Source organism: Pyrgilauda ruficollis, unplaced genomic scaffold (assembly GCF_017590135.1).
Source record: "Pyrgilauda ruficollis isolate IOZ18807 unplaced genomic scaffold, ASM1759013v1 scaffold146, whole genome shotgun sequence".
NCBI lineage: Eukaryota > Metazoa > Chordata > Aves > Passeriformes > Passeridae > Pyrgilauda > Pyrgilauda ruficollis.
Window position 1 is genome coordinate 896,202 of NW_024513210.1, and position 24,720 is coordinate 920,921.

The following is a 24,720-nucleotide window of genomic DNA, read 5'->3' on the forward strand; positions in this document are numbered from 1 at the left end:
GGATTAAGAATTTTTGCAGATGCTCACATTTAATTTTCTGCTGTATTGAAGACACTTGCTGTGTAGCAAGTTTTTATGGTGTGTATAAAAGGTGGGGCAACTTTTAAGAAGGTGAGGCTCTCATGATGCATGTAGTTTCATTTTGTGTATGGAAATATTTAGAAAGCATGGTGATGTTTGCTGAATTGTACTGTTTGCTAACTGCAAACAACTTTATCAAAGTGTATACAGTCCCTTTTGTTTCGCCATTTTTAATCTGTTTTTGTATTTCTGTTCTTTCTCTTGCAATGGGCTATTTATTCCTTGCATAGTTTTTTTTTTTCCTAAGGAAGTCTGATGGACTGTGCAGAGGCAGGCACTAGCAGCACTTATTATCTTGATTAGCTTGGCCTGTTCCTGAAGTTGTGGTCTTCTGAGAAATTGTTGGGGAAAAAAAAAAAAAACACAAAAAACCAACATTTTGAGTCTGGGTCAGATCTTGTCAAGACCGTCTTTAAGCTGTGCTTGTCCCATTGATTTTTGGTGCTTTTACACCTGTTTTTAAATTAGTAACATTGCTAAGTTGAAGCTGATGCTCTGGTTTGTTACCTCATACACTGGTGTCAGCCAGGAGAGAGCTGTATTGAAGTAATGGGGGTTCAGGTGTGTAAAAGCAGTATGAAGTGAGAATTTTATCCAGACTATTACACCAGTGTAGTTTGATTGTGGCTTTCCATCTGATCTACTTGTGGGTGGCTATATACAGTGAGAGCAAGGATTCATCTGGCCCATATACTGTTTTTAAGACTGTTGGAAACATCATGGAAGGATTTAAGGAACAGGGCAATTATGGAGCAGTTTTTTACTTTGTGTATGTTTCCAGCTACTGAATGTTGATCAGACTTTCTGAGCTAGAAATTTTCCTCATAAGAGATTACAGCTGTTCAGGCAGCTGTAATAGGCAAAAGCCCCTTGTTATGTGTGACCAGAATTCCCCGTGACAGCATTTTCGAGCTTTGTTAATTATCCAGGGCTGCTGACGTGGGTGTTCTGGCAGGCTTTGGTGCATCTTGGGGTGTGGAGTGTGGCTTGACCCAGCAGAGAGTTCTTGGGGCTCATAAGGCACCCCTAACAGCTGTACATTAAAATTCAAGGAAACCCATTCTGAGGGAGGAGTTTCCTACGGTATGATACTGGGTGGTTTAGACATCTCTTGGCTTCTCTCAGAGTGTTTTTTCTTCTCCTGCTTGTAATACTGCTTAGGAAGATTCTGACAGGTTCTTTGGCCATATAGCCAAAGTTATTTCAGTTCTGGAAAGTATTTGGACAAGAGTCTTGGGATGATTGAAATGATGAAGAGGGAGGGAGAGGAAAATTACCTTTGTTTGCAGATTTTTTCACATGGTTTCAGAGGGGCTGAGTGATTTGCTCACCAAAACCTTAGTCTATCTTGAGGTCAATGGCCTATTTGCAGTAAATTTACACTTACATGCAATTTGGGAAGTCCAGCTGCCTGGCCCATGGCTATCAGAGAAATCACTTTGCCATGGGAAGCTGTGTGAGTTCTGTGATGATGAACACATCTTAGAAGATGCTGTGTCCCAAGAGTGCCAGCTTTGAACTTAAGCACAGAGTAAAACAGGCTGAGTGGCTCTATGTAGTCAGAGCCTTTTCACCTTAAGAAGCTGCACAGACAAGCTAAGGTCTTGTTTTCTCATATTCTACCTTCACATCCATGCAGTGCTGAGGGCTTTGCTCTGCAGACAACATAAGTTTTGTATTTAAACAATTTTCACTGGCCGTTGTGGAGTTGTTCCAGATTGTGCCAGTCATACTGGATCAGAATCAGGCTATATTCTCTTACATTAGTCAAATGCCTTAAAAAATGATTTGTTCTGTTAAAAATTTTCAGGCAAATTTGTGTCTACTTTAGGCAGACCTACTTAGATAACAAGTACAAATTCAAGGCAAATATATGAACTCAAGTTGTAGTGACTTTAAGTTACTCTTGCCTGTACCTGTATTTCTTATGTTTTCTTGTTCATGTTGATTGATTGTCTGTATTTCTTGTCAAACTGGCTGATTTTGCTTTGAGATTCCATTTCAGAGCTAGTTTTGTCTTCTCCTTCCCTCAGACTCCCCCTTCCTTGTTCATCATCCCATTTCCAATACCTTTAGTGCAGCCCATCAAGGGTAAGCATTTTCAAAAAGCTTTTTCTTCTTCTAAGATTTGGTACCTCATTAAAGAGATGGTTACTAAGAGATTGTGGAAAGCATCATTAAGAAGGTCTGATTTGCTTTTTTCCTTACTTTTTTCCATGCACAGGTTTCAGATCAGAATTTATGGGTAAATGGGATAGCAGCATCCCAGGATATTCCTGAGCTGAGATTGTAACCATGGAAAGAATAAAAGGAGACTACACTAGTCCTGTGCAACCAGGAGATGCAGAGAGGAGCAGGACTGGAGAACAAGACCCGGAGCTAACTGTGCTGGGAAAAGCACAAGAGTTCTTTCAGATTTGTGATCTGGAAGGCAAAGGCTTCGTCACTCGTCAAGACATGCAGGTAAAACAAAGTTGATTATGTGAAATGCACCATGAGAGAAGCTCCTAAAGACCTTAACGACTTGAGACTGATTAATGTAGAGTTAAAAATGTTAACACCCTCCTCATAACTTTAAAGAGATATGTGGGATTTAAAATAATATCTTTGAAGTCTTGCATAATGCTTGTATTTTTTCTCACAGACAAAGCAACAAAAAAGTGGAAAATCAAAGTAATTTAAGTTTAAAAAAAAAACCCAGGAATTCAATTCTATTCTTGTTGAAAACATTGAAACACCATTAAATTCATTACTTTGTGATTTGCCACAGTGTCAGGAGTGTATTCAGTCCACCAATTTTATTCTTTTTTTCAGCAAAATTGTGTAAATAAAGTCTTTCACTGTGACTTCACTGTCAGACAAGGGTGAACTCTCAGCTGGATCACATGTATATGTAGGAAGTATAGAGGAACAGTGCTTTTAGCATTATTCAGTGTTGGCAGCAATCTTAGGAAATTGTGCTTAATTTGTTTGAGGGCCCAAAATCAGATTTGCTGAATATGCTGATGAGAAAAAGCAACTATATATAACAAAAGCTCTTGAAAATGTGGTTATGGCACATTGCAGAAGTGATAAGATGATTTGAACTAGTATGTGACAGAGAACAGGAATGTACTCATGCTTGACATGCAAAGCATAGTTTGTGTTAATCCATTTCTACTTCAGTACTTATGGGTGAAACAGAACTGGGGAGCAGGAGCAAAACAAATTCATCATGATCTACTAATAAAGAAAGCATCTAACAGAAAATTTAGAAACTTTCCCTGTCCTCAGAAACAAAGATGTTTATATGTATGAAAACACAGTTGAAACAACTTTAACTACTTACTTTGGAAAAGCAAAACCCTTCTAAGTAAACTGCCCAGTTTGCTGTCTCTCAAGAGCTTTCTTTGCAGTTGTGTGTTGCTGAGTTTTCTCATGACCTCTGTTAATTATGCAAAGTTGAAAAGAGAGAGGAATGCGGATGCTTGCTCTGCTGTAGGCTTTGCCAATCTACATTATCTCACTGGAGTAACTGAATTCAAAAAACCAAACATATTGCCAGTGGTAGTGTTTGATAAATCCAAAGCCACAGAGTTTAATGGGCTACAATTTTACAGTCTTTCTAAAAACTGAATGGCATAGATTTTACCTAATGGAAAACCCGAATATTTATGTGTATGTATACGTATATAAAAAGTTTTAATACCTGTTTTTGCAAGGAATGTAAATTTATTTGATTCTGTTTGATTCTAGGTTTATGCTTAGAGTGCTGCTAAATTTAAACTTCAGGTTCTAAAACAGATGTTGCAAAAGATGCAGTAGAAATAGTGTTGCAAAGAACAAATAAAGTTCTCTTTCATTCTTCTATTTCATCATGTTTGTTTAGTATATCTGAAAACTTCATCTATGTATGTAAGTGTATGTAAGATCTTTAATACAGAAATAAAGGTGCACAGGACATTTGAGATGGCGTTTCTTTATACTTGATTTTATTTCCTGCAGTTTTCATGATGGTTGTTCCCTGTAAAAAAACCAAAATTCAATGAAATAAATCTGTATTTTCCTTAAAAGGTACTAAGTGTTGATCACTTTTGCATTGTGCTGTGTTTGGTAGGTCTGTACTGCTTATAATTCCTGAAGCTTTGCTTCAAATATAGGATGCTAATGCTAAGCTTTTTAATCTTTAGGCATGGGATACAAGGCATTATTTCAGCAGAGTGCTAAGTATCTGAAATTTAATTAATCTTGATAGAACAAATCTTGCAGTGTTTTCTCTTGTGTCTATAACTGTTACTACACTAAAGATTTACTCCTCTTTGATTATATGATGTTGTTTATTGTGAGAGGATGTTAATAGCTGGATTAAAAAAAAATGAATTCAATTTCCAAATATCAAATGTACCCAGCCTTCAAACCAACAAGAGGTTTTCTGAAATGGCAAGAAAGAAAATTCTACCTTTGACTTGAAACCCCAGTTTCATCTGTTGGTCCTTCAGGTTATAATGAATAATGAGAATTAGTGCTGTAAAATGTTTTGTTCTAATGTACATGGGAGAATTGGGTTCAGATGGTGCTCTTAGCTATTTGACCTCTGTCCTTGTATTTAGCTGAGTAAAAGCTTGGTATTTTAGGAGAATTAAGCACAGATGTCATGAAACCACAGAGCACATTTGGTGGCAGTGCAGATAGCTTCTTTTGAAGCTGCACTGGTATCTCTGAATATGTTTTATTTTGTTTTCTTTTCTTTTAAAAATTTTAGGAGCCTCATATTGAAAGGGCCTATGTATTTTTACAGAAAGCTTGAAATGAGCAAATAAACAAAAACACAACTATGAGACCAATAACATTTTGCTTTCCTAGCCACAAACCACTTAAGAGGTTGGGAAAACATTGACTTAATCTTAGTGTGTCCCAGCTCATAAAAGTCTGCAAATTATCTGGAGGAAATTTAATGGAGAAAAATGTTGGTACATTCCTTAGAATCTCCTATTTTCATACCTTTTTTTCCCCCCAAGAAAACGCAAGTAATTGTGGTGTTTTCAACTGTAAATTTAGTGTAATTCTCACCAGAATTTGGATGCTGCATTAGGGCACTGCAGCTGAGGTTGGAGAAGCCCATATTTGTCAGTCAGGTTTGCAGCAAGACCCCCAAGCCATTGCACTGAATAGCAGCTGGGTCTGGGTTTTTGGCGTGGTCAAATTGGGTGCTCCTTCAGCAGGTCCCAAAGATCTGGTGCCAAGAGTACAATTTCTGTTTTTCTGAACGTAAAAAGAGTAATTTGTTTGAAGCACCTCATCAGTGTGGTGTTGGCTGTAAGAATTTTACAGGAGAAGCTGATTATAAAAGGTTTCCCTTTAGATCTTAGAGATCGAAATCCAGACTTTGGGAAGATGGGTGTGTTTAAGTAAGAAACTGAAGACAGGTGTATCGCTGATGAACTAAGTCATTTAAACTGAGTATGCATCAAGTTTTCCTGGGTTTTATTTTTGGAAGCAGGCAGCAATACACAACTAATCCTGCTCAGAAATCCCTTTGTAACTATTCCAGATAGTTCTGTGCTTTAGCAGCTCTGTTGCTTTTACTTCTCAGGGCCACCTTGGAATTCTTTTTAACTCTCTTATCCATGCAGTTCATAAAACATACCCTAAACTCTTTGTGGCAACCAGGGAACTCCTGGTTAATGCACTCAGCCAACTCTTTCCTTGCCTGTATGACTTGGAATATTGAATAGTGGTTTCTGCTGTTTTGGATTGCAGGAGAAACATTTTTGGCCCTAAATCCCTCTGCCACAGTGGAACAGATCTGCACTTTTAATCTAATGAACTTTATCAACCTACTAGCTTGCAGTTTTAATATGTTGTATATAAAACATGAGTTTGGGGGGGATTAAAATGTTAATTAATAAAGCAGAGGAGTGAACCAGTGTGCATTTATATTGCTTCTCAAGCTGAGGAAAGGTTTTAATTTTCCTAGTGCTGTCTCCCAGTGGAAATGCTGGTTATTGGTGTTGTTTGCCACTCCAGTTTCCTCCTGTTTCTGGGAATCTGTCAACACTTAAAAGAATTAGAGTAAAACCATTGGGATCAGTTTTATATTATTCTTTTCTTTTATGTCTTTAGATTATCAGGAAAAAAATGTGATATTTTTGGAGCTGGTTTTATGCAGCTGTGTCTTTTTTGGTGTGAATATGCTGCATTTCAGAAGTAGACAGTCGTGAACTCCATTGCACTCATTGTGGGAGCAACAGGTTTGGTCCTCAAACCATGCAGCTTTCTTAGCTTTGTTTTATTTACTTATTTATGTACATTTTTTGAATCAGCTTAAATTAGGACAGTATATCCTCTATAATGTAGTCATCTAGAGAGTTTCTTGCTTGACTTTATGATGTGGAAGGAGCTAGTTTTTCCATTCTGCTGCCAGGTTTGTCCAGAAGCCTGATAACCAAGGCATTTCACCAAGATAATCAAGTCATTTCACCAGGACACTGAGAATCCACCTCAAGTTCTTTCCCTTCTCTGTGTGGTTGGAGTTTGTGGCACCAGGCAGTTGTTCTCCTTGCGTTGACATAATGGATTCATAAAGGCAAATAAGTCATTAAAGCAAATGTCCCTCACTTGATCTGGTTTTGCTCTGTAATTGGATTTTCACTCGGGGAAGCAAAGGACCTATCCTGCTGTACAATGGATGTTTTGTAGAACCCAGTCTTCCTCTTACCCTGTAGTAATGGATAAAGTTGCTGCATGTTTTGTCATTACAGAGACTGCATCCTGAGTTACCTCTTAGCCTGGAAGAACTTGAAAAAGTTTTTGTTACATTGGATGCTGATGGCAACGGCTCACTTACCCCAAAGGAGTTCATCACAGGATTCAGTGAGTTTTGGAAAGCATGTCTCCTCTTTTGAGCTTTAGTCATGTTCTGTACTCTCCACATCAATCAAGAAGAACTTTGTCTTAAGAGGACACTTAATAATGCACACAGGGAGCCAGACTTTACCCTAAATATAGCAGATATATGTAGCAGAGGAAGAAGTGGTCAAATTATGTGAATAAATAGAGAAAGGGCTCTGGGGTCCTTCTCTCTTGTGTAAAATGGCAAGTCATGACACAATATGAGAAAATTATGTAATCATCTGAATCACACTTCTTTTAAGCCGTTGAGTAAATCTATGTACAATTTATTGAAGGTTTCCCTTGGGCAGTGGGTGTGAGGGGGGAGTCTTGTGTGTTATTTCATATCAGGTAATAGGACGTGAAAGATAATTAAAATTATCTCTAATCTTAATGTAAGACAATGCTAGGAATATGTTAATGCCACTGTCCTTAGAGCTGTGGAAATGCTTCTACAATGAATTAATTCTTCAAGTGGTGTTAATTTATTTCAAAACAAAACAGGATGAGGCACTTATTACTTCTGTAAGATATGATCTGATAAGTTCTTTGTAACTGCCTGTTTTTCAACAGCACTCTTACTGTCATATTCTCTGTGTTTGTCACAGGGTGGTTTTCTCCTCAGATGTGACATTCCAGATAAGATAACAATGTTAGTTAAACTGTGCTTGGTTGTTTATGCAGAATCCATTTTGTACCTAATTTTAGCTCTGCTGGCTAAGGTTTAAGCATTTTCCTTAGAAAACTGAATCTCATCTAGGCATGAATTGTAACAGTAAATGTTAGTTTAGTTAATAGCTACAGGTCCAACAAACAGGACCTTCATTTTTGTTTTCATCGGTAGTTTGAAACCCTAATTCTGTCATGTCCCAATGTCCTCATGCCCACTTGAATTTCTTCTTCTAGATAAAACCCCTTTAGAGGTTTTTCTCCCAAAATTGCCCTAAGCCAGGACAGCCACCTCTCCCATTGTAGAGGTAGATCAAGTATCTTCACAGGGTATACTCTAATCTGAAAGTTGACATTATTAAAAAATGAAATAATAGATGCTTTGCTTTTCATGAGTTAAATTAAGATTCCTTCCATAAGCAGTTCCTGCATAACCAAAACTCTTTCTTGAAGGAGGTTGTAAGTGGCTGCCATCTCAAGCAGCTCCAGATCCTGGGGATTCCTCCTGCTCGGGTGCTGGAGCCCAGTGCAGAGGCCCAGGTGGATGTGGCCACTGCTTCCCTGTTTGCAGGTTCAGCTGGTAGTAAAGTTAAACACGTACCCCAGAGACACCCACACAGGCACACAAAGGACATGGACCACACCACGTAAAGGACAAGATGGACAGTGTGAAGCGTTGTACATCTTAACCTGCTACACAGCGCTGACTGGTATTTTTCAGGCCAGCTAATCCTACATTTGGCTACGTGATGGTGTTGGCATTCCTGGTAGAAGCAGAAGCTGTAGTAGATAAAAGCTGCTTGAAGAGGCAGAGTAATGTCAGGATAAAGCTCATGCTGCACCAATTACTATGAGAGAGTCCTGTTTCTGTTTCTAAATGGTGGCAAATCTGAAATTTACTGTAACCCTTCTTTGCAACATACTCCCTTCCTTTGTTTTGTTGCCAACATGCTCTGTTGGGTGCTATGAGAAAAAATGCAAGATGGAGTTAAGAAAAACATAAAACCACACCAGTGTTTCTGTTTCCTTGGATCTATAGAAATTTCTCTACTGGAACTTAGAATATAATAAAAAAACCCTCTGCAAAAAATCACAATATCCCCTCCCCCCAAAAAATTTTGACTTGTGGATGTTAAAATAAAATAGATGGTACATTTGGCATTTGATGGAATGTATCTGGTCTGTGGCAAATGAGTACAAATGTATTGATTATTCATGTGACAATTTCACTTCTGCATCCTCACCATACAACCACTGTTAATAAAATGTAGCTTCCTGTATGCAATTTATATAGGAATTGAATGTGTGTCTTTGGTCATGCACTAAAAAGAATGTTAAATTTTATTTAATATACATTTTATCAGTACTGATATTTCAGGTTCCTAATCTATTTAAACTTATCAAGAAAGAAAACCACAACATTTATGAAGAGTCTGTGGCAAATGAGTACAAATGTATTGATTATTCATGTGACAATTTCACTTCTGCATCCTCACCATACAACCACTGTTAATAAAATGTAGCTTCCTGTATGCAATTTATATAGGAATTGAATGTGTGTCTTTGGTCATGCACTAAAAAGAATGTTAAATTTTATTTAATATACATTTTATCAGTACTGATATTTCAGGTTCCTAATCTATTTAAACTTATCAAGAAAGAAAACCACAACATTTATGAAGAGTTATTATTGCAATTTATGCCCTTTTATGTTTTTGCATGGAGATATGAATTTTTTCATTGGTTGTGAATTTTGAGCTGCGTTATTTACTGAAGATTAGATATTAAACTGGGCACAAAGCCAGCCATAGAACTCAGGGATCCTCTTGTCATGCCTCATCCTTTTTTTTTATTTACCATAAAATTTGAGTTTTAGTATGTTTAGTATGACATTGCTTCTTATAATAATTTCTGAAAATGCTAATGTGTGTAATTTCTAATTCTTAGGCCAATTTCTTTTGGAGCAGATTGCTTTGAAAAATGACATGGTGCAACCATCAGAAGGTGAAACAGCCTGCCCAGTTAGATACGAAGAGACCATGAGTGGTGAAGAGGATGAAGAATTCCAGTTCTCAAATCTCATGGATCGGCTTGGAGCTGCGAAGGTTTTGGATGAGTGAGTTCTCACAGCAATAGTAATCAGTTGTGTGACCCTTTATGATTCACCTCTGGGTTTGATTTTAATGGAATTCAAGATGGATGGCAAGAACAAAAGCTGCTCAAAACCACAGAGATTCTTTTAAAAACTAATTTTCTTGCTGTCATGATAAAATGCCATTTGACCAAGTTTCCATGAGCAAAGCTGTTATACTCCAGGCACATGAAACGTGTTTTTCTGCCATGTGATCTGAACGTAGATAATTACAAGCATGTCATCCACAGATGTCACTGATTTTCAATCAATGTGTGTTGATTGCTGTTTTTGGCAAGGCCTGTGTTTAAAGTGCACCATAATAGGGAAGTTTTTTCCACTTTTTCTGCTTTTCCTCCTCTTCTTGCCTAATTGTATATTGTAATTGCTTTGGTAATGCTGCTTCTTCCAAGGCCAGGATGGATCACTCTGAAACATGGAGCATAAAACCTGCTCAAAGAACTTCTTGTGTGCTGGCCTCACATTCATTGTTCAATCACAATGAATACTGTAAATACAGTAAATACTGTAGAACAAAAAAAAAATTGGGCAAAAATGGGAGAGAATCTAGACAAGTGATACAAATATTTAAGAAATACATCAGTGATTCTTACTATGGACAAAAGTGCTCATCTGTCCTTCTCTTCCCCTGACTGCCTGTTCCAGGAAACAGTACATTGTCGTCCATCCTGAAAGTCTTTCATTATGAAGAGATATTTATCACCCACTTTTTCTATCCTTATCCTCATTTTGTCCTTTAAATACAGCACTCTTTACTGGCTAGGTTCAGGATTGCAATGCTCATGGAAGAGAGTGAGTCAGGAAGAAACAAAGTGGTTCAGGAGAATATTGGCAAAGTATTAGAAACCCATTATCATTCACAATAGAGCTGTCAGTGTCTGCTGAACAGATTTGGAAACACAACATTATCTTGGTAAATCTTTAAATCAAAATTTCAAGATGTTTTGTTCTGCTTTTTGTAGCAGAATCACCATGGAAGAAAAATGTATCGAAAATTACAGATTGCCGTACAAATGCAGTTTGTTAACATATCTTTGTTACTTAGAAGTCTGAATCTCATTCATTTCTTATGAGGGAAGGATTTTGATTAGCTTTTCCACTGCCCCCTCCCCTCTAGATCTGTGGAAACTTCTTTACTTATAATAGAAGTGATGGCAGGGCACACTGTGTCTCGTCTGTCTCCTTTCTTACCCATTCCTGTTTAGGTGCAGTGTCTGGCAAGGCACCCACTAAACAAGCAGTTCCTGTGCCATTGTGCAGTCAGGAATGGCCAGATGTTGCAACGCATTTTTTTAAAAATAAATTAAATCTCCCTAATTTCCCACCCCCTCATCCTTTTCAAATCTGGCACAGTTTAAGTTGTTTCTAATAAGTTTTGTGTTCTGACTAGTGTTGCCCTGAAGCCTTGATCTCTAAGGGTGCTAAGGACATTTACTGCAGCCTGGGAAATGTTCTCTCTTAATGAATCCTTTACGACATTTTCTTGCAGTGAGACTGATGTGAAGCAACTTTGGTTGCAGCTAAGAAAAGAAGAACCTCATTTACTTTCCAATTTTGAAGAGTTCCTGGTCAGAATTTTTTCCCAGCTCCAAGAAGCAGATAATGAGAAGAATGAGTTGGAATGTGCTCTAAAAAAGTTAGTACTTCTCTTTGTTAGACTGCTTGTGTAGTTTTACAGCTATTTCACCTGCTATTTGAACTTCTGAAATAAACAAGGTATTTCAGTGGAGAATGAAGGACAAGACTTCACATAATGTAAAATTTCCTATAATGTAAAATTTTGTCAGGCATTAAGACTACTCGTAGAACTATTCATATGGCAGAGCTGAATTAAATTAGCTTTTCTCTTCCAGTTAAGATTTTATTGACTGAAATTCTTTTGCAGATATCTGTTATTGCATTTAAGTTTTAAGACAATATTGAGTGATTCCAATCTAGTTAATCAGTTTGATTCCGGAGGAAAGTTGTATTTAACAGTAAATCTGATAAATTGTCTGTGTGCTTTGCAAGCATTGCGTGCAGAAAAGCTATAAACCTGGATTAGCTGGCCAGAGACATAAGAGGTTTAAGATGTTAGAGCAGCACAAAGCACTGATACTAGTGAAAATGTAAGTTAACAAATATATATAAAGCAAAGCTATGAAATACAGTAAATAACATACATATGTTTTATATATAAAATGTAAATATAAACAAATACATAAAATACACATACAAAAATATGTATAAGAACTAAAAATTAATAGATCATACTTTTATATTTAGTTATCTAGAGGGAGAAAAGTTATGATGCTAAATCTTAACAAAATGCAGAATTATGGGCATAGTTGAAGTTCCACTGTATTTTATTTTAAAGTGTTACTTCTGAATTTCAGATTCTTACAGACTGAGCAATAAAGGCAAATATATTGTTGAAAATTTACTGCATTTTTTCAGCACTCTCCTGACTATTGTGAGAATCTGTCAAGGCTTATGAAGAAGGAACAAAACTAAAAATGTATGATCATTAAAGACAATTGGTTTAGATTAGTAGTAGCATTTTCTGCTAAGTCTCTGTGTGTGGTTTTAGCCTTCAGGCAGCTGGAAACAGCATACAGAGAGTTTTGCTGTCTGTTTTAGTCTAGAGATTGTTAACTACCATGTGTGGTGAGAAGTTTGTTCTGTGAGGCTTTTTGGGGATTTTTGTGAGTGTTTTTTTGGGAGCTGAATGAATAAATGTGTCTCTTTAATAGTTCTGATCAGTGCAGAGGTGTACAGAGAGTGCATTAGCATTATCTTTTAGGGCTGATGTGAAATCTCTACCTTGAAAGTGCATTGGATTTTTATTCCTTTGTAGTAGACACATGTTTTAGCTAATTTCTTCTTTTTGTTGCTCCTGATAACACCACTGATTTCAGCATGTTGATTGTTTTGTTTGTAGTCGATTGCTGGAAGGAATCAGAGTAGTAATGTTTTCTTTGCTAGTAACAGCGGGGATAAATAACCTGTTCCTTTTAAACTATGTATGAATCACAACAAAGCTCAAGACAGCACCATATAGGGGAGAAGATTAATTTTTTTTAATACCCACGTACTCACTAGCAGTAAGATGCATGTACCTGCAGAGACTGGCCAGGATTTACTGAGGGGTCACAGAAGAGAAGGGATGCTGGGTTTTGAGGACCTATAATGTCTACTGGGTTGTTCTTGATTTGTGACAATAACACTCTTTGGAAATTGACTATGATTTTGATCTTTCATCTTTCCTTCCTGTGTCTTTCCTTCCTGACTCACCTCTGTGAGTCATTAGGCAATAAGGCAGTCTACTCTCAGCCTTTTGTCTCATTTCCTGGGTGTAGGCTGTGCTTTTGTCTTCAATTGTTCCTTTTTCTTCTATCCTGGATGCCCTCAGAAGCTTCATGTGCATTTACTAGGATTTTTATGCCATAAAAATCTATGCTCTTCACCCATGATGTTTTTCTCTATTTTTTTTTTTTTTTTTTGGTCTTTTCTTCTGGACCTTTCGCCTGTGCATATTTTCATTCTTGAACCTGAATCCTGTGGTCTGAGGGATCCAGGAGTTTCCTCCTGTTCTGGCTCAATAGATCCAGTAGGTTGCTGCTGTTCCTGTTTGTAGGTCCAGGCAGCAGTGAGGCTGAACATATATTCTCAATACACAAACATGCAAATTCAGCACTCATGGGGAATGTGCAGGTTGATACTGATGTAACTAGAGAGAGGGGAAAAAAAGAAAAAAAAATCCGGGGTTTTCAATTTTGTGGGCACTATTTATTTGCCAGGGTAGGTTAGTTCTCCTTGATTTTTGGTATTTGTGTTTCATTTTAAGTGCTAGTTTAAAATTAGATGGCTTCTTAAACATAGCAGTAGTTCTTTCTTAAGTAATAGGGTGATGTATTGAGCACCCAAAAAAAGCAGAGATTAACATTAGGAAAAGAAAATAAAATCATGCTTCTGTGATGAGCTATTACAATTCCAGAGAAAGCCCATAGGAGCATTGCAGAGAGCTTCCCAAAATCAGCCAGAAGGGCCCAGTAAACTGCTGGGTACTGCCAGGGAGGGTACTGGGCATGTGGCAAAGCATATTTTTGTCACTACATGGACTCTTAGTGCACCCATGTCCTGAGTGCATTGTGGGAAGTTCTGGTCTCTGCAACACAGGAAGAGTGTAGTAGGATGAGGAAAAGTGCAGGGAATGGCAACTCAGTGGTTAAAGGAATAGAGCAGCTATTCTGAGAGAGCTATTTTTAAGAAGTCGTATCTCTTGAATGAGGAGGCAAAGGCTGGAGTGGAATATGACAGACCTTGTTGTTCTTCAAATCCCTGGCAGTAGAACCAAGGGGTTTTTAATAAGACTGATAGGAAGTAAGCTAAAAGAGATGAGAAAGACCTTTTTCTTCTAATAGCAGATAAAATCTTTAAGTGCCATTAGCTCTGTCTGCTGCTGTGCTTTGCATTTGAAGGACAAACCTAATAAAAATGTAGACTCTGTTTCAAACAAGAGTTTTAAACAGGCAAGATAAACAGAAGGGTAAAGGGGAAGGGAAGGATGAACTGACTTCTCACTTAGCATGGGAGAGTGTCAGAATCCATCTTTGTGGAAGATGAGGAGAATCAGCATCTCAGGAGATTAGTTCACACTGTGCACAAATCACTGTATTTTTTTAAGGAGAAAGAACCATTATGATAAACTGCACTGACAGCAGTTGTGAAATCAAAACAATTCACATTGCAGCTACATGAATGGGCAGAAATTAAACCCTTGTAAGTGTGTTCATCCTCAATCTGAACTTAGTAAACTCACACTACATTTCGTCTGCTTTCATCTCTATATGTTTATTCCAGTGTTACTGAAAGGAGAGACTAAATTATCAAATATGACTGAAACTGTAAAATTATGTGTTAAGTAAAATTTGAAGGGGTAATCTAAGGAAATAGAAAAACATGTTGCATTTTTCACATAAAAATGATATATCCTTATTGATTCAGGTTTTTTTCTCCTGAATATATGTGGGGAATGTTTGCCAGCTAATTTTTTTTTCTTCTGCTTGTTAGTTATTTTACTTATAATTGTTAGATTTTTGATGATGAGGGGATATTTCCCCCTTCTGTTTAATTTGATCAGAGATATGAATGGAAATCCATGAATGAAATGCTTGGAGGGTATTCAGCCTGTAGAAATGACATGTGCTTATGTGCCAGGGCAACTGAAAAGATTCCTACATTCAGTAGTGCTTTCAGGATGTAGTCTTCATGGTGCTACCGTATCCTTTGCTTCCAAACACATTAGAGGAAAAAAATACCAAAATCAGCAAGCTAAAACACAGGACTAAAGTTATTCTCCCTGTCACACCAAAGCCCAGGAAATCTTTATGATTCCCATGGAAACACTGGCTGCTGTGCAGTGTGTTCTGCCTCTGCAAAGTTACAGGGCTTTTCAGTAGTCAGTCTGGTGCTGGTCAAAGTGACATTTTACTGCCTGAGTACAGTAGGTGTATGGTCCTAGCATCTCTGCCATGCCTTTCTAAGTAGTTGTTTTTCTCTATGAATTTGTGTAATTTGATTCTATTGATGAGTGCTAATTTAATAAATTAGCATTTTCTTCGTTTCAAGAAAATAATTTGAGATCAGACCATGGCACATAGTTACAGTATAAGGGGAGTAAGGCAGCAAAAAGGGCTTCTGGATTTTCTGGCACTCTCTATTTGAAATGTTGCAGTCACATGGCAGAGGCCCTTTTGGAGCCTGGTTTTCTCACCTAGTCAGAGTTTACGAAAGTCTAAGTGACAGCCATTGTTTTCCTCCAATCCTTGTAGCTTGACAGTTGTTTATTGCTTCTGTAAATCCTGGGAAAATGTCTCACATTTTTTTACCTGGGACTGAAGAAACGAACTGGCAGTGTCAGGTGTTTTGCTGTTGAAAGAGGGAACGACAGACTTGTTTGGTTTTACTCACTCTTCTTAGATTAGGCAAAGTTTTTGGATTTTCTTTAAAATTGGCTTTGTTTTAAATTAGAAGTGAACCAGGCCTTCAATAAGGGAAAACATAGAATATGTACTGTATTGGGTTAAAAAAAAAAAAAAAAAGTAGATACAAAATAAATGTTGGGGTTTTTTTTCTACTGCATGTTCCTTGTCTTGCTCTTGCTGATGTGAATGCCCTTGAAAATTTGGTACTTTATTTGTGACAGATGCATTATGCAAATTGCTCAAGGAACAGCTATGGCAGGAAGGATATGAGGCAATATACAGTACTGTCAGATAACGTTCCTAATAATCACTATAAAAAAATTATTCTGGGATGTCCCCTGAGTTTGATACAAAGATATTTTTGCTTTTCAGTGTCTGGATTAATGAGCATAGAATAGAATAGAATAGTAGCAGAACAAAGCAGATATCTTGTTCTCTGTCAACAGTTAACTTTTTTCTGTCCAAGAAAAACATTTGCTTTATGTAATCCTTCATGGATCAAACTGCAGTGATATTAATTGCAATATTCCACTGGAAAAAAGTTAACTTTTTAGGTTGTTCTTTTTTCTTCCTGTAGTTGTGCACAGCATATTTATTTCTGTTCTTCATCTGGCCTTTTCAAATTTATTTCAGCAAAGCAGTTAGAGAGGCAGTAAGGCTGCTTTCAAGAAGGTCTTTCAAGAATTCCATTCTAGCTAATGTGTCATAGACAGAAGTACCTCATTCAGTACCCTTGAATGGGCAACAGTGCAGTCCAGCAGCAAAAAAAGGAAGTTGCCATGAAAATAGTTTTAACTGTCAAATTTAGGTTCTGATATCTTCTACTGTCATTAGGAAAATCTTCCTTATACCTATGATCTAGCAGTCATTAAAATTGCATAATGAACAGTTGCTTTATATGGAAACATCAGCTTTATATTAGCTTTTGAGCTACTGAAGCTTTACTTCCATGAGAGAAAAAAAAAATAAATCTGTGAGCTTTGCTGCACAAAAATTTCTATTTCCTTGACACCAGAACATTCTTTGGAGTCTTGTGTTAAGGCAGAGATGTGGAGCTTAGCTGGTAATGTGGGCCATGAGTTGAAGTAATGCTGCAAAGAGCCATTCAGTGTATTTTTATCTCTTATTAGGAAAATTGCTGCTTATGATGAAGAAATTCAACACCTCTATGAGGAAATGGAACAGCAAATCAAAAAGGAGAAAGAGCAGTTTCTCTTGAAAGTGAGTGTCTCTGTTATAGCGGCCATGGATCCTGCTCCCCTTTTCTGTGGTTTTAAACTCGTTCTGGGTGTGAAATTAAAGCCCACAAAATGTGTTTCACAACAGAGGGAAAAAAACCATCTTTTACCTCACAGCTACTTTTGTGCTGCTGTTTCAAACTTTTAGTCTCTGCAGCTTCAAGCTTAACGTGACTTGTTGGATGAAGGAGCTGTGATGTCCTGTGCTCAGTGGCTGTCATACAGCACAGCTGGCATTCTTTTGAAAGTCACTTGAACTACAAACATTGTCTTGTTGGTGCTACTTTAGGTCCAGCTTCTGGTCACAATCAGGAAAAGCGTTCCGTGATGTTGTTCAGAGCAGCACCAATCCTGTTGAGTTCTCTGATTTTTGGGAGGGGATAACGACAAGAGATTAATCAAATGATGGTAATTTGCGCAACAACTACAGGTTATTTGCAAAATAAACGCGGGGCAGAATCTCTTGTCACTGCCATGGTGCTTCCAAAACACCTGAAGATGAATTCCCTTTTCTTGGGAAGTTGTCTTTAAATCTCCTCTACTGTGCCTGTGGTCTTTGGATTTTTCTTTCCTGCTTCTTTCCTCTTTTTCTAGTAAAATTAGGAAACTAACAAGGACTTCCAGCATGCTTCAGGAAAGAGTCACCTTAGAATCTTGTAGGTGGGCAGGTGACGTGTTACTTCCTAGCTACTTCAGGATGCTCAGGAACTTGGGCAATTATGTTTTGAGTATTAAAATATTGGAGGTTCCACAGCTGCTCTGGGTGGCCTGGGACAGTCAGTCATGAGATATTGGCTCATCCCTTTTTGTTGTCTTGCTATCAGTCATATAAATGGAACAAATACAAGGTTTCAGCAATACATGATAGAAATAGTTGCCAAAATAGTGGTTATTGCCTCCATTCTCAATCAAGTATGTATAAATATATCTAGACAATATAATCAAATGTATCTCAAGCTTCCTTTTGTGATGCAAATATATCAAGTATTTTTTGTTCCCTGGCAACCAAAATAAAATAAAAGAAAAAGAAAGAGAAAAAAGAACAAAAAAGTGCCTTATCAGCTGTCTAAGGAATAGTTCTTTTCACTTGCCTTGCTGGGTAGTGAATCTGACTCAAATTTTCAAGTTTTTTTCCATTACAAGCTGAGAACAGTTTTTAGTGGTGGATGAGATGAAACCTTTAAATAAAGTTTGTATACCAGCTGAAGGATAAAAAGTATTTGCAACTTTGCCTGAGAGCACTTTTGTGGAACAAATAGTTTATGTGTTCTTAATAGTCCACAACTGCAGTGGTACTGAAAACCCCCAAACAACAAAGACTTTTCCATAAGCAATGATTGTTGGATCTCCTAATTAGCTGTATATTTGAGGTTAAGCCATTTCTTTCAGGCTTTTTCATGAAAGCTTCCCACTCAAGCTATTTACAGTTTAGTCAGCAGTCACACTAAGGGCTGCCAGACACTCATGAAGTATTGTTTCTTTGCATGACTAATTTGAGATCCGGGGAGATCTGACTGTTAAATTCTTTCTCTAATGCAAAGTCTTACAAAGACTTTATAGCCTGGAGAGATGCATTGATGCCATATAAAGGGGAAATTATTGTGGCTTGAATGAAGAGCAGCTCTTGAAGAATACATTTAAAGAAATTGGTAAGATGCAAATAAGTACAAATTGTAGCTATTTACAATACTTAATACCCTGCTGACTGAATGCTACACAAAAGGGGCAGTTAGTCTGTTTTTTCACTTGCATATATATTCTTCCCCAGAAAGAGCCAGTTACCATGCATTTCATTACCCCATTACATGTACTGCTTAAGGGAAAACACTTGTAAGAACCACTGCTGTCATGAGGGAATTTCTATTTTTGTTTAAAGATATTTTCCTGGGGACCTTAGAGAGTAAAAGCCTGATTTTGGAGAAACAGGACAGATTCTCAGCTGATACAAACTTTTGGAACCTGATTTTACTCAGGAGAGGGCTGACAATTTTTGTCAGCTGAGGAGTGTCAGAAGAAGTAATCCCAAATGTGACTGGGAGCTTCCCAGTGACTGCAGGATAGTGGACAGGTTAATAAAATTGATAAGTGAAAGGCAGAGCTTGAAGCCCCAGTTTCTTGTTTATACCAGTGGAACATCTGTGAAAAATTGATGTTAGTGATGGATTTGAAGCGTGGCAGTTGCTGTTTCTTTCACATCAGCCTGAGTTGCTGTGGCTGGAAATGAGAGGATACATTCTGGCTGCATTGATCTAGACTGGCCCAGCTCCTCAGCCTCCTGCCTGAGATGTCTGCCTCCACTTTCTAGACTCAATACCTACTCAATACCTACTCATGTGCAATCAGCACATTCTGTAGCAACCACAGTCATGGAAGCTGCTGGACTACAATAATTTAGAGATTCGTGAGTGATGCCATCCCTAAACTGAGTACTACCTGTGTCTTGTGATATTCACTGTGGGAAGCTTAATCCCCAATTCATTCTTCTCCTCCTGTGATGCAATTGTGCTGTTCAGTTAATCCATTTTCTCTTGGAATTTTGCAGGACACAGAGAGGTTTCAGTCCCACAGTCAAGAGCTGGAGCGCAAGCTGCTGTCAAAAGAACAAGAACTGGAACAGTTGGTTCAAAAACAGAAAAGGGTACTAACTGATATCTTTTGGGGTTAAAAAATAGATGGCTCTTATTTGCTCATATGATTTTCTTTAGGTACTATTTTAGGTTCCAAAACTGCAAGTTGGTGTAATGTGGTTCTGCCAAATTGTGACCCTCTGTTGTTCTTGTAGTTTTCCTTTTATGTGGTAAAATGGAGAATAAAATAATGTATTGCATATTCTCCCCAGGTACTAGGTTAATTTTTATGGAAATGTAGCATAATTCCACTGCCTTCAGTCTTTTACAAACTGGCTTAACAAGCAGACAACTTAAGAGCAGGGAACAATGATTTGGCTCTTCTAGAGCACACCTCTGCTCAAAGCCTGTACCAGCCACTAATTTACTTGTTTTGGACTGATTCAGCACTATGAACTCAAAATGCTCCCTCCTGAACAACTTGGTCCTGATATATCTCTGTGATAACAGTTTTATAGCAGTGCATGTTTCCCTTGCATTGGTAACAGCTTGTCAAGTTCCCATAATAAAACCTGAGGTGTTTTGCTTTAAAATGCATGGCCTGCTTGGGGGAGCAGGGAACTTGCTGTAAAGTGGCTCCAAGGTCATTGCAGGAAAGACTAGCAATAGGGAAAGGAGGTAGCACTGGCATTTAAAGGGCTGACACGGAATGCTCTAAACACAATTCCCTCTGTAGAATATGAATTTGTGGACAAAAAGAAGAAGGTTTCTCACAATGAGAACCATGAGCCACTGGAATAAACTTCCTGAGGAAGTGGTGGATTTCCCAGCATTGGACACTAAAGATTTAGCTGGGCAGGATGCTGGCTCATCTCGGCTAAACTGAATTTTTGCCAAAAAAGATTGGAACAGACAAACCTTGAGTTACCCTTCCAACCTGGTACTCTGTTATTCTGTGAAGTTTAGCTGATAAGAATGCAGGACTGAACTAAAAATCTATTCCATAGTTGAAATCAACTTCCTGGTGTTAATTACCTTTGTCCAGTGCCACTGTGAATCAGAATATATATGGTTTTATTCAGGCTCTTTACCACATTGCAGCACTGTAATGGAATAACTTATACTTTGAAGATATCTGTGGAGGCATACAGATCAGGCATTTTTAGTCTGAAACGAACTGTGAAAGTATAAGAAATTACTTATTCTAATTTTCTAATGATTACATTTAATACTTTGTTTGTTTGTTTTTGCTTTAAAGCTCTGTTTAAAACTTGGTTGTCAACCAGTAATTCTGTAAAAAACTCTTCTTTTTTTAAATCAAGTACGTGTTTTCTAAATTTGATATAAAACCCACAGAAGCTATTCAAAGGCTTTCACTCAATTTTAAGCCTGGTATAATCAATCAATATAGGCAACAATACCAGGAAGTCTTATCTTATGATTGTTGTCTAAAATGCCATTGTCTACTATTGCCTATCTTGGAGAACATAAAACAATGTCTGTGCTATTTTTATTAGTATTATTTTTTAATCTGATTTTATGTTTTCCATTTCTGTTTGCTACATTGCTTATTATTAATAATGTTACTGTGGGTTTTTAAAATTTGTAATTTCTAGTATTTATCATTTCCCCTCTCCATTATGAATTTGCATGAATCACAACAAGAGTGCTTTTGAAAGACAGACTCTTCATACACCATAAAAATTAAACTATCCCATTTTGGTTTTATGGAAAGGAATCTGTGTTGGATGAATGGAATTCACTATTTCTAATGCTGAGATGACATAATTTAATTCAGATGATTGATGACAGCTGAATTTTGGCATTCAACCAGCTGATTGGCCCTTTGTTAATCTGATACGCAGTATTTGATGGGGTTTTTTTCTGGTATACCAACCTAGCCTATTTATTTGAGTGCTCTACTCACTGTAGTTAGAGGCACTGTTTTCTACATGTATTTTTCTGATTTCTAATGATCCTCTCTGAAAATGATTCTCATCTTTACTCAGATCTGCTTTTATAATACTGTGTCCCCCACTCATTTTCTGGTATTGCTTTTCATTCACTGAGATACCCATGAGTGGTGTCTAATGTTTGCCTTATCCAGAGATCTCTTTCACTTTTGCCTCCTCCTCTGGCATGGAAATATACTTTGATAATTAAATCTCTTCTTGCATACAGTAAAGGTAGCTTGATTTAATTATGACTTCTATGCTTGGTTGTATGAGAGAACCTCTTGGGAGCAACACAAATGCTTTTTTCCAAACTTCATTAATAAGTCTTTTTTTAAAATTTAAAATACAATGTAATTGTTTTTGTGTTGGAAATCATTAACAAAAATATGAAAAGGAGATTTCAAACTGGATGAGTTCTGTGTTGTTTCCTCTGACAAAGCCAGAGGGATTTTCCCTTATGAGGGTTGTCTGGCTGGCATTGCTCCTCAAGGGATGTCAGCTGGAACATCTCATGAGGAGGCAGTGGGGACAGAGGATATCCAGCATAACCTCTAGGGCACAGACTCTTGTGTGAGAGAAGAAAGCAGGTGTGGACCAGGTGAAATGCAGGGGAGTTACTGGACTTCTCACATAAAATGCTGGGTTCTGTGCTGAGGCAGCCGCTGAAGAGCACAATCTTGGAATTGGGAATGAGATGCATAAAAACATGGATCAGTAGCATTCAAGTGATTATAACTGCCTTGTGGCACTGTATAAATTTTACATCTTTCACATGCTACTGAAATAAATAGGGAGGGAAAAAAAAACCTACAGAAAGGATGCTGAGCTAAGAACAAAGGATTGTACAGAGAGTGGTCAATGTGTGGGGACACCAATAAATGTCTTCAACACCAGCTCATTTGCATTTGATAACCCCAGTTCTTCATTCAGCTTGAACTTGATTTCCCTCTCATCTTTGTCAAAAAGAGAAAATGCACCATCAACTACCATGTCTGTGCTTGACCTGTAGAAATGGGTTAATTCTCTCTGCTACTTAGATTTTCTTAAACATGTCTATGGGCCATGAGTCTTTCCCCTGCAGTTTCCGTCTACCAGATGAACATAGGGACCAATTTGCAGCCCTAGTAAGCAGCTAGAAGTTATAGGATCTATGCCATTCTACTACCAGCTGAGCATTCCCCTAGTGAGTTATTTCTCTGTGTTGGGAGTTGTTTAGAAGAATACTTTAAAGGTAGTGTTTGGCATTTCTCAAAGGATTGTACCCTCAAAGGGTAAAGTGAAAGAAGGGAGCTTTGTATTGCTGTGAAACAATCCTTTCTCCTCTTGTTGTGTTCTGGGTTTTAGACATTATATTATAATTTTTCTGACAATAGTGAGCACCAGCATTTATAGCAAGTATTTCTAACATCAGTACAGATGATTCTGGGAGCTGATGTTGGCTGCCATTGTGTTACATATCCAGAACAGTCTCTGTGTAAGTTTTCAGATGGCCATTCTGTTCTCTAAGTGGGGTTTTTGTCTGCAGCTTTTTGCTCCTTAGATTTTTGAAAGTTCATCTTTGTGTGGTCACTTTTTGCTTCTCCCAAAGCCACTCCTCTGGATGAATCTTGTCTTAAGTACCTGAAGCAGCTCATCTTTTACTTAGAAGGGGTAACTTTGTTCTGTCGAGGAGCAGAAGCAATATTCAGGAGCTGACGTAATCTATCCCTGTAAGCCAACCTTGTTCAGCAGTAATCTAATGCCCAGCCAGTGTTCCATGGGAAATGTGAGCCTGCTGAGGCTACAGTTCTGCTAAGACATTAAGCTGCTGCTGCTGCTGCTGCTGCTGCTAAGTGCTCCCACTCTACATGTGATCCTGACTTCTCACAGTCCAGGCTAGAAACTATTTTCTGCACTTATTTTTAACCTGGGCCTCGTTCAAAACCAGGACTACAACAACAGCAGTGTTCTAGGGTAGGAACTGACTGGAAGAGCTGGGTGAGGACAGATTTTGGTTGGGTGAGCTCTGCTTGTTGGGATGGGCAAAATGAGAGTTCTGACATTGTTATGTCTCAGATCTGGAAGATTGAAATGGTGTCATTGTAATGCTCCAAGTATGTTTTACATCCCTTAAAATGAATACAGAAAAAAAAAAAATAAGAAAATAAAACTTTTCTATTTTAAGGTCAGCAATGCTTTCCCTAATACAAAGTTTTGCTCTGCTGTCTAAATTTGCTCAGTTAGCCAGGGAGAAGCAGGTAAAACTTCTTTATGTACCAGAAACCACTATCATCTGCTGTTGCTTGTTTTACAGGGAAGTTGTATCTTTCCTTTGATGTACATTGGAGAGGGAATATAGAACTGAATAAAAAGGCTCTAATTCACAATTCTTGGCAGATCTGTCTGAGGTGGCAAAAAGGTTGCTGCTTGTTCATATTGCTGGGGATGGGAAGGTTTATCAGCTATCAGATTTAAATCTAACAGTTTTTAGGTAGATCTCTGAATCACTCTGTGTAGGCCTGGTCTTTGTGAAGAATGGTCTAAAATAGCAGTTGTGAATATCAGCTTAATGCTGCTAATCTGCTGTGTAGCACCTTTTTTATGGTTTTTACTGCTGTGTTCTTGAACTGGATAAAATTCAGTCATAGAACGGAATGGCTTTGTTTTTGTGTAACATAATGATGTCTGTACAAAGAGCAGTGGAAGAGCACCATATGTGTTTTATTCATTTTTTGGCTTTGATAGAAATAGCTCTCCGCTCAGCTAACCTCTAAGACCCAAACTGAAAGCCTCAAAACAAAGGTTCCTGAGTCAGGTGTAATGCTTTCTGTTCTCTTTTCTTCCACCCCAGTTAGAGCATCAGTGTACACAACTCCTCAGTGGCAAAGAAGAAACCAGAGTAGAGAACACCAAGCTGAAGCTGACTAACCAGGAGCTGCTGAGAGACCTGGAGAGAACATCCCATGAGCTAAGCCTGGCTCAACAGCAGCTGCAGGTGCTTCAGGAGGAGGCATCAAGGCTCCATGAGGAGAAGGAAATGTAAGTGTCCAGCTGCAGCAGTTCTTGTGCACTTGCTTGCTGTGCCAGTGAGCCCCCTCAGGGTACCCAGTGCTGTGATTTAAGCTTGTGTCAAAAGCAGAAACTACCTGCAAAGCTGAGTGCAGTTCTAGCTGCTTTCCCCCAAGTAATTCAGCATGTTTTCTGTAGCCTATCTGGCTTCTGTGGAATCTTTTGCTACGTGTT

The 24,720-nt window shown here is 38.0% G+C and overlaps 1 protein-coding gene across 1 annotated transcript in view; it reads left to right on the top strand.

Annotated features, from left to right (window-relative positions):
- Positions 1-2,376: 2,376 nt before the first annotated feature.
- The window catches only part of CRACR2A (calcium release activated channel regulator 2A), a 42,487-nt gene continuing 20,143 nt past the window's right edge, over positions 2,377-24,720 (top strand). The window contains exons 1-7 of the mRNA XM_041460626.1: positions 2,377-2,544; positions 6,822-6,933; positions 9,568-9,736; positions 11,262-11,408; positions 16,869-16,959; positions 19,519-19,614; positions 24,329-24,516. Of these exons, the coding sequence (XP_041316560.1) occupies positions 2,377-2,544; positions 6,822-6,933; positions 9,568-9,736; positions 11,262-11,408; positions 16,869-16,959; positions 19,519-19,614; positions 24,329-24,516 (971 nt within the window). The remainder of the gene's footprint in view (positions 2,545-6,821; positions 6,934-9,567; positions 9,737-11,261; positions 11,409-16,868; positions 16,960-19,518; positions 19,615-24,328; positions 24,517-24,720) is intronic.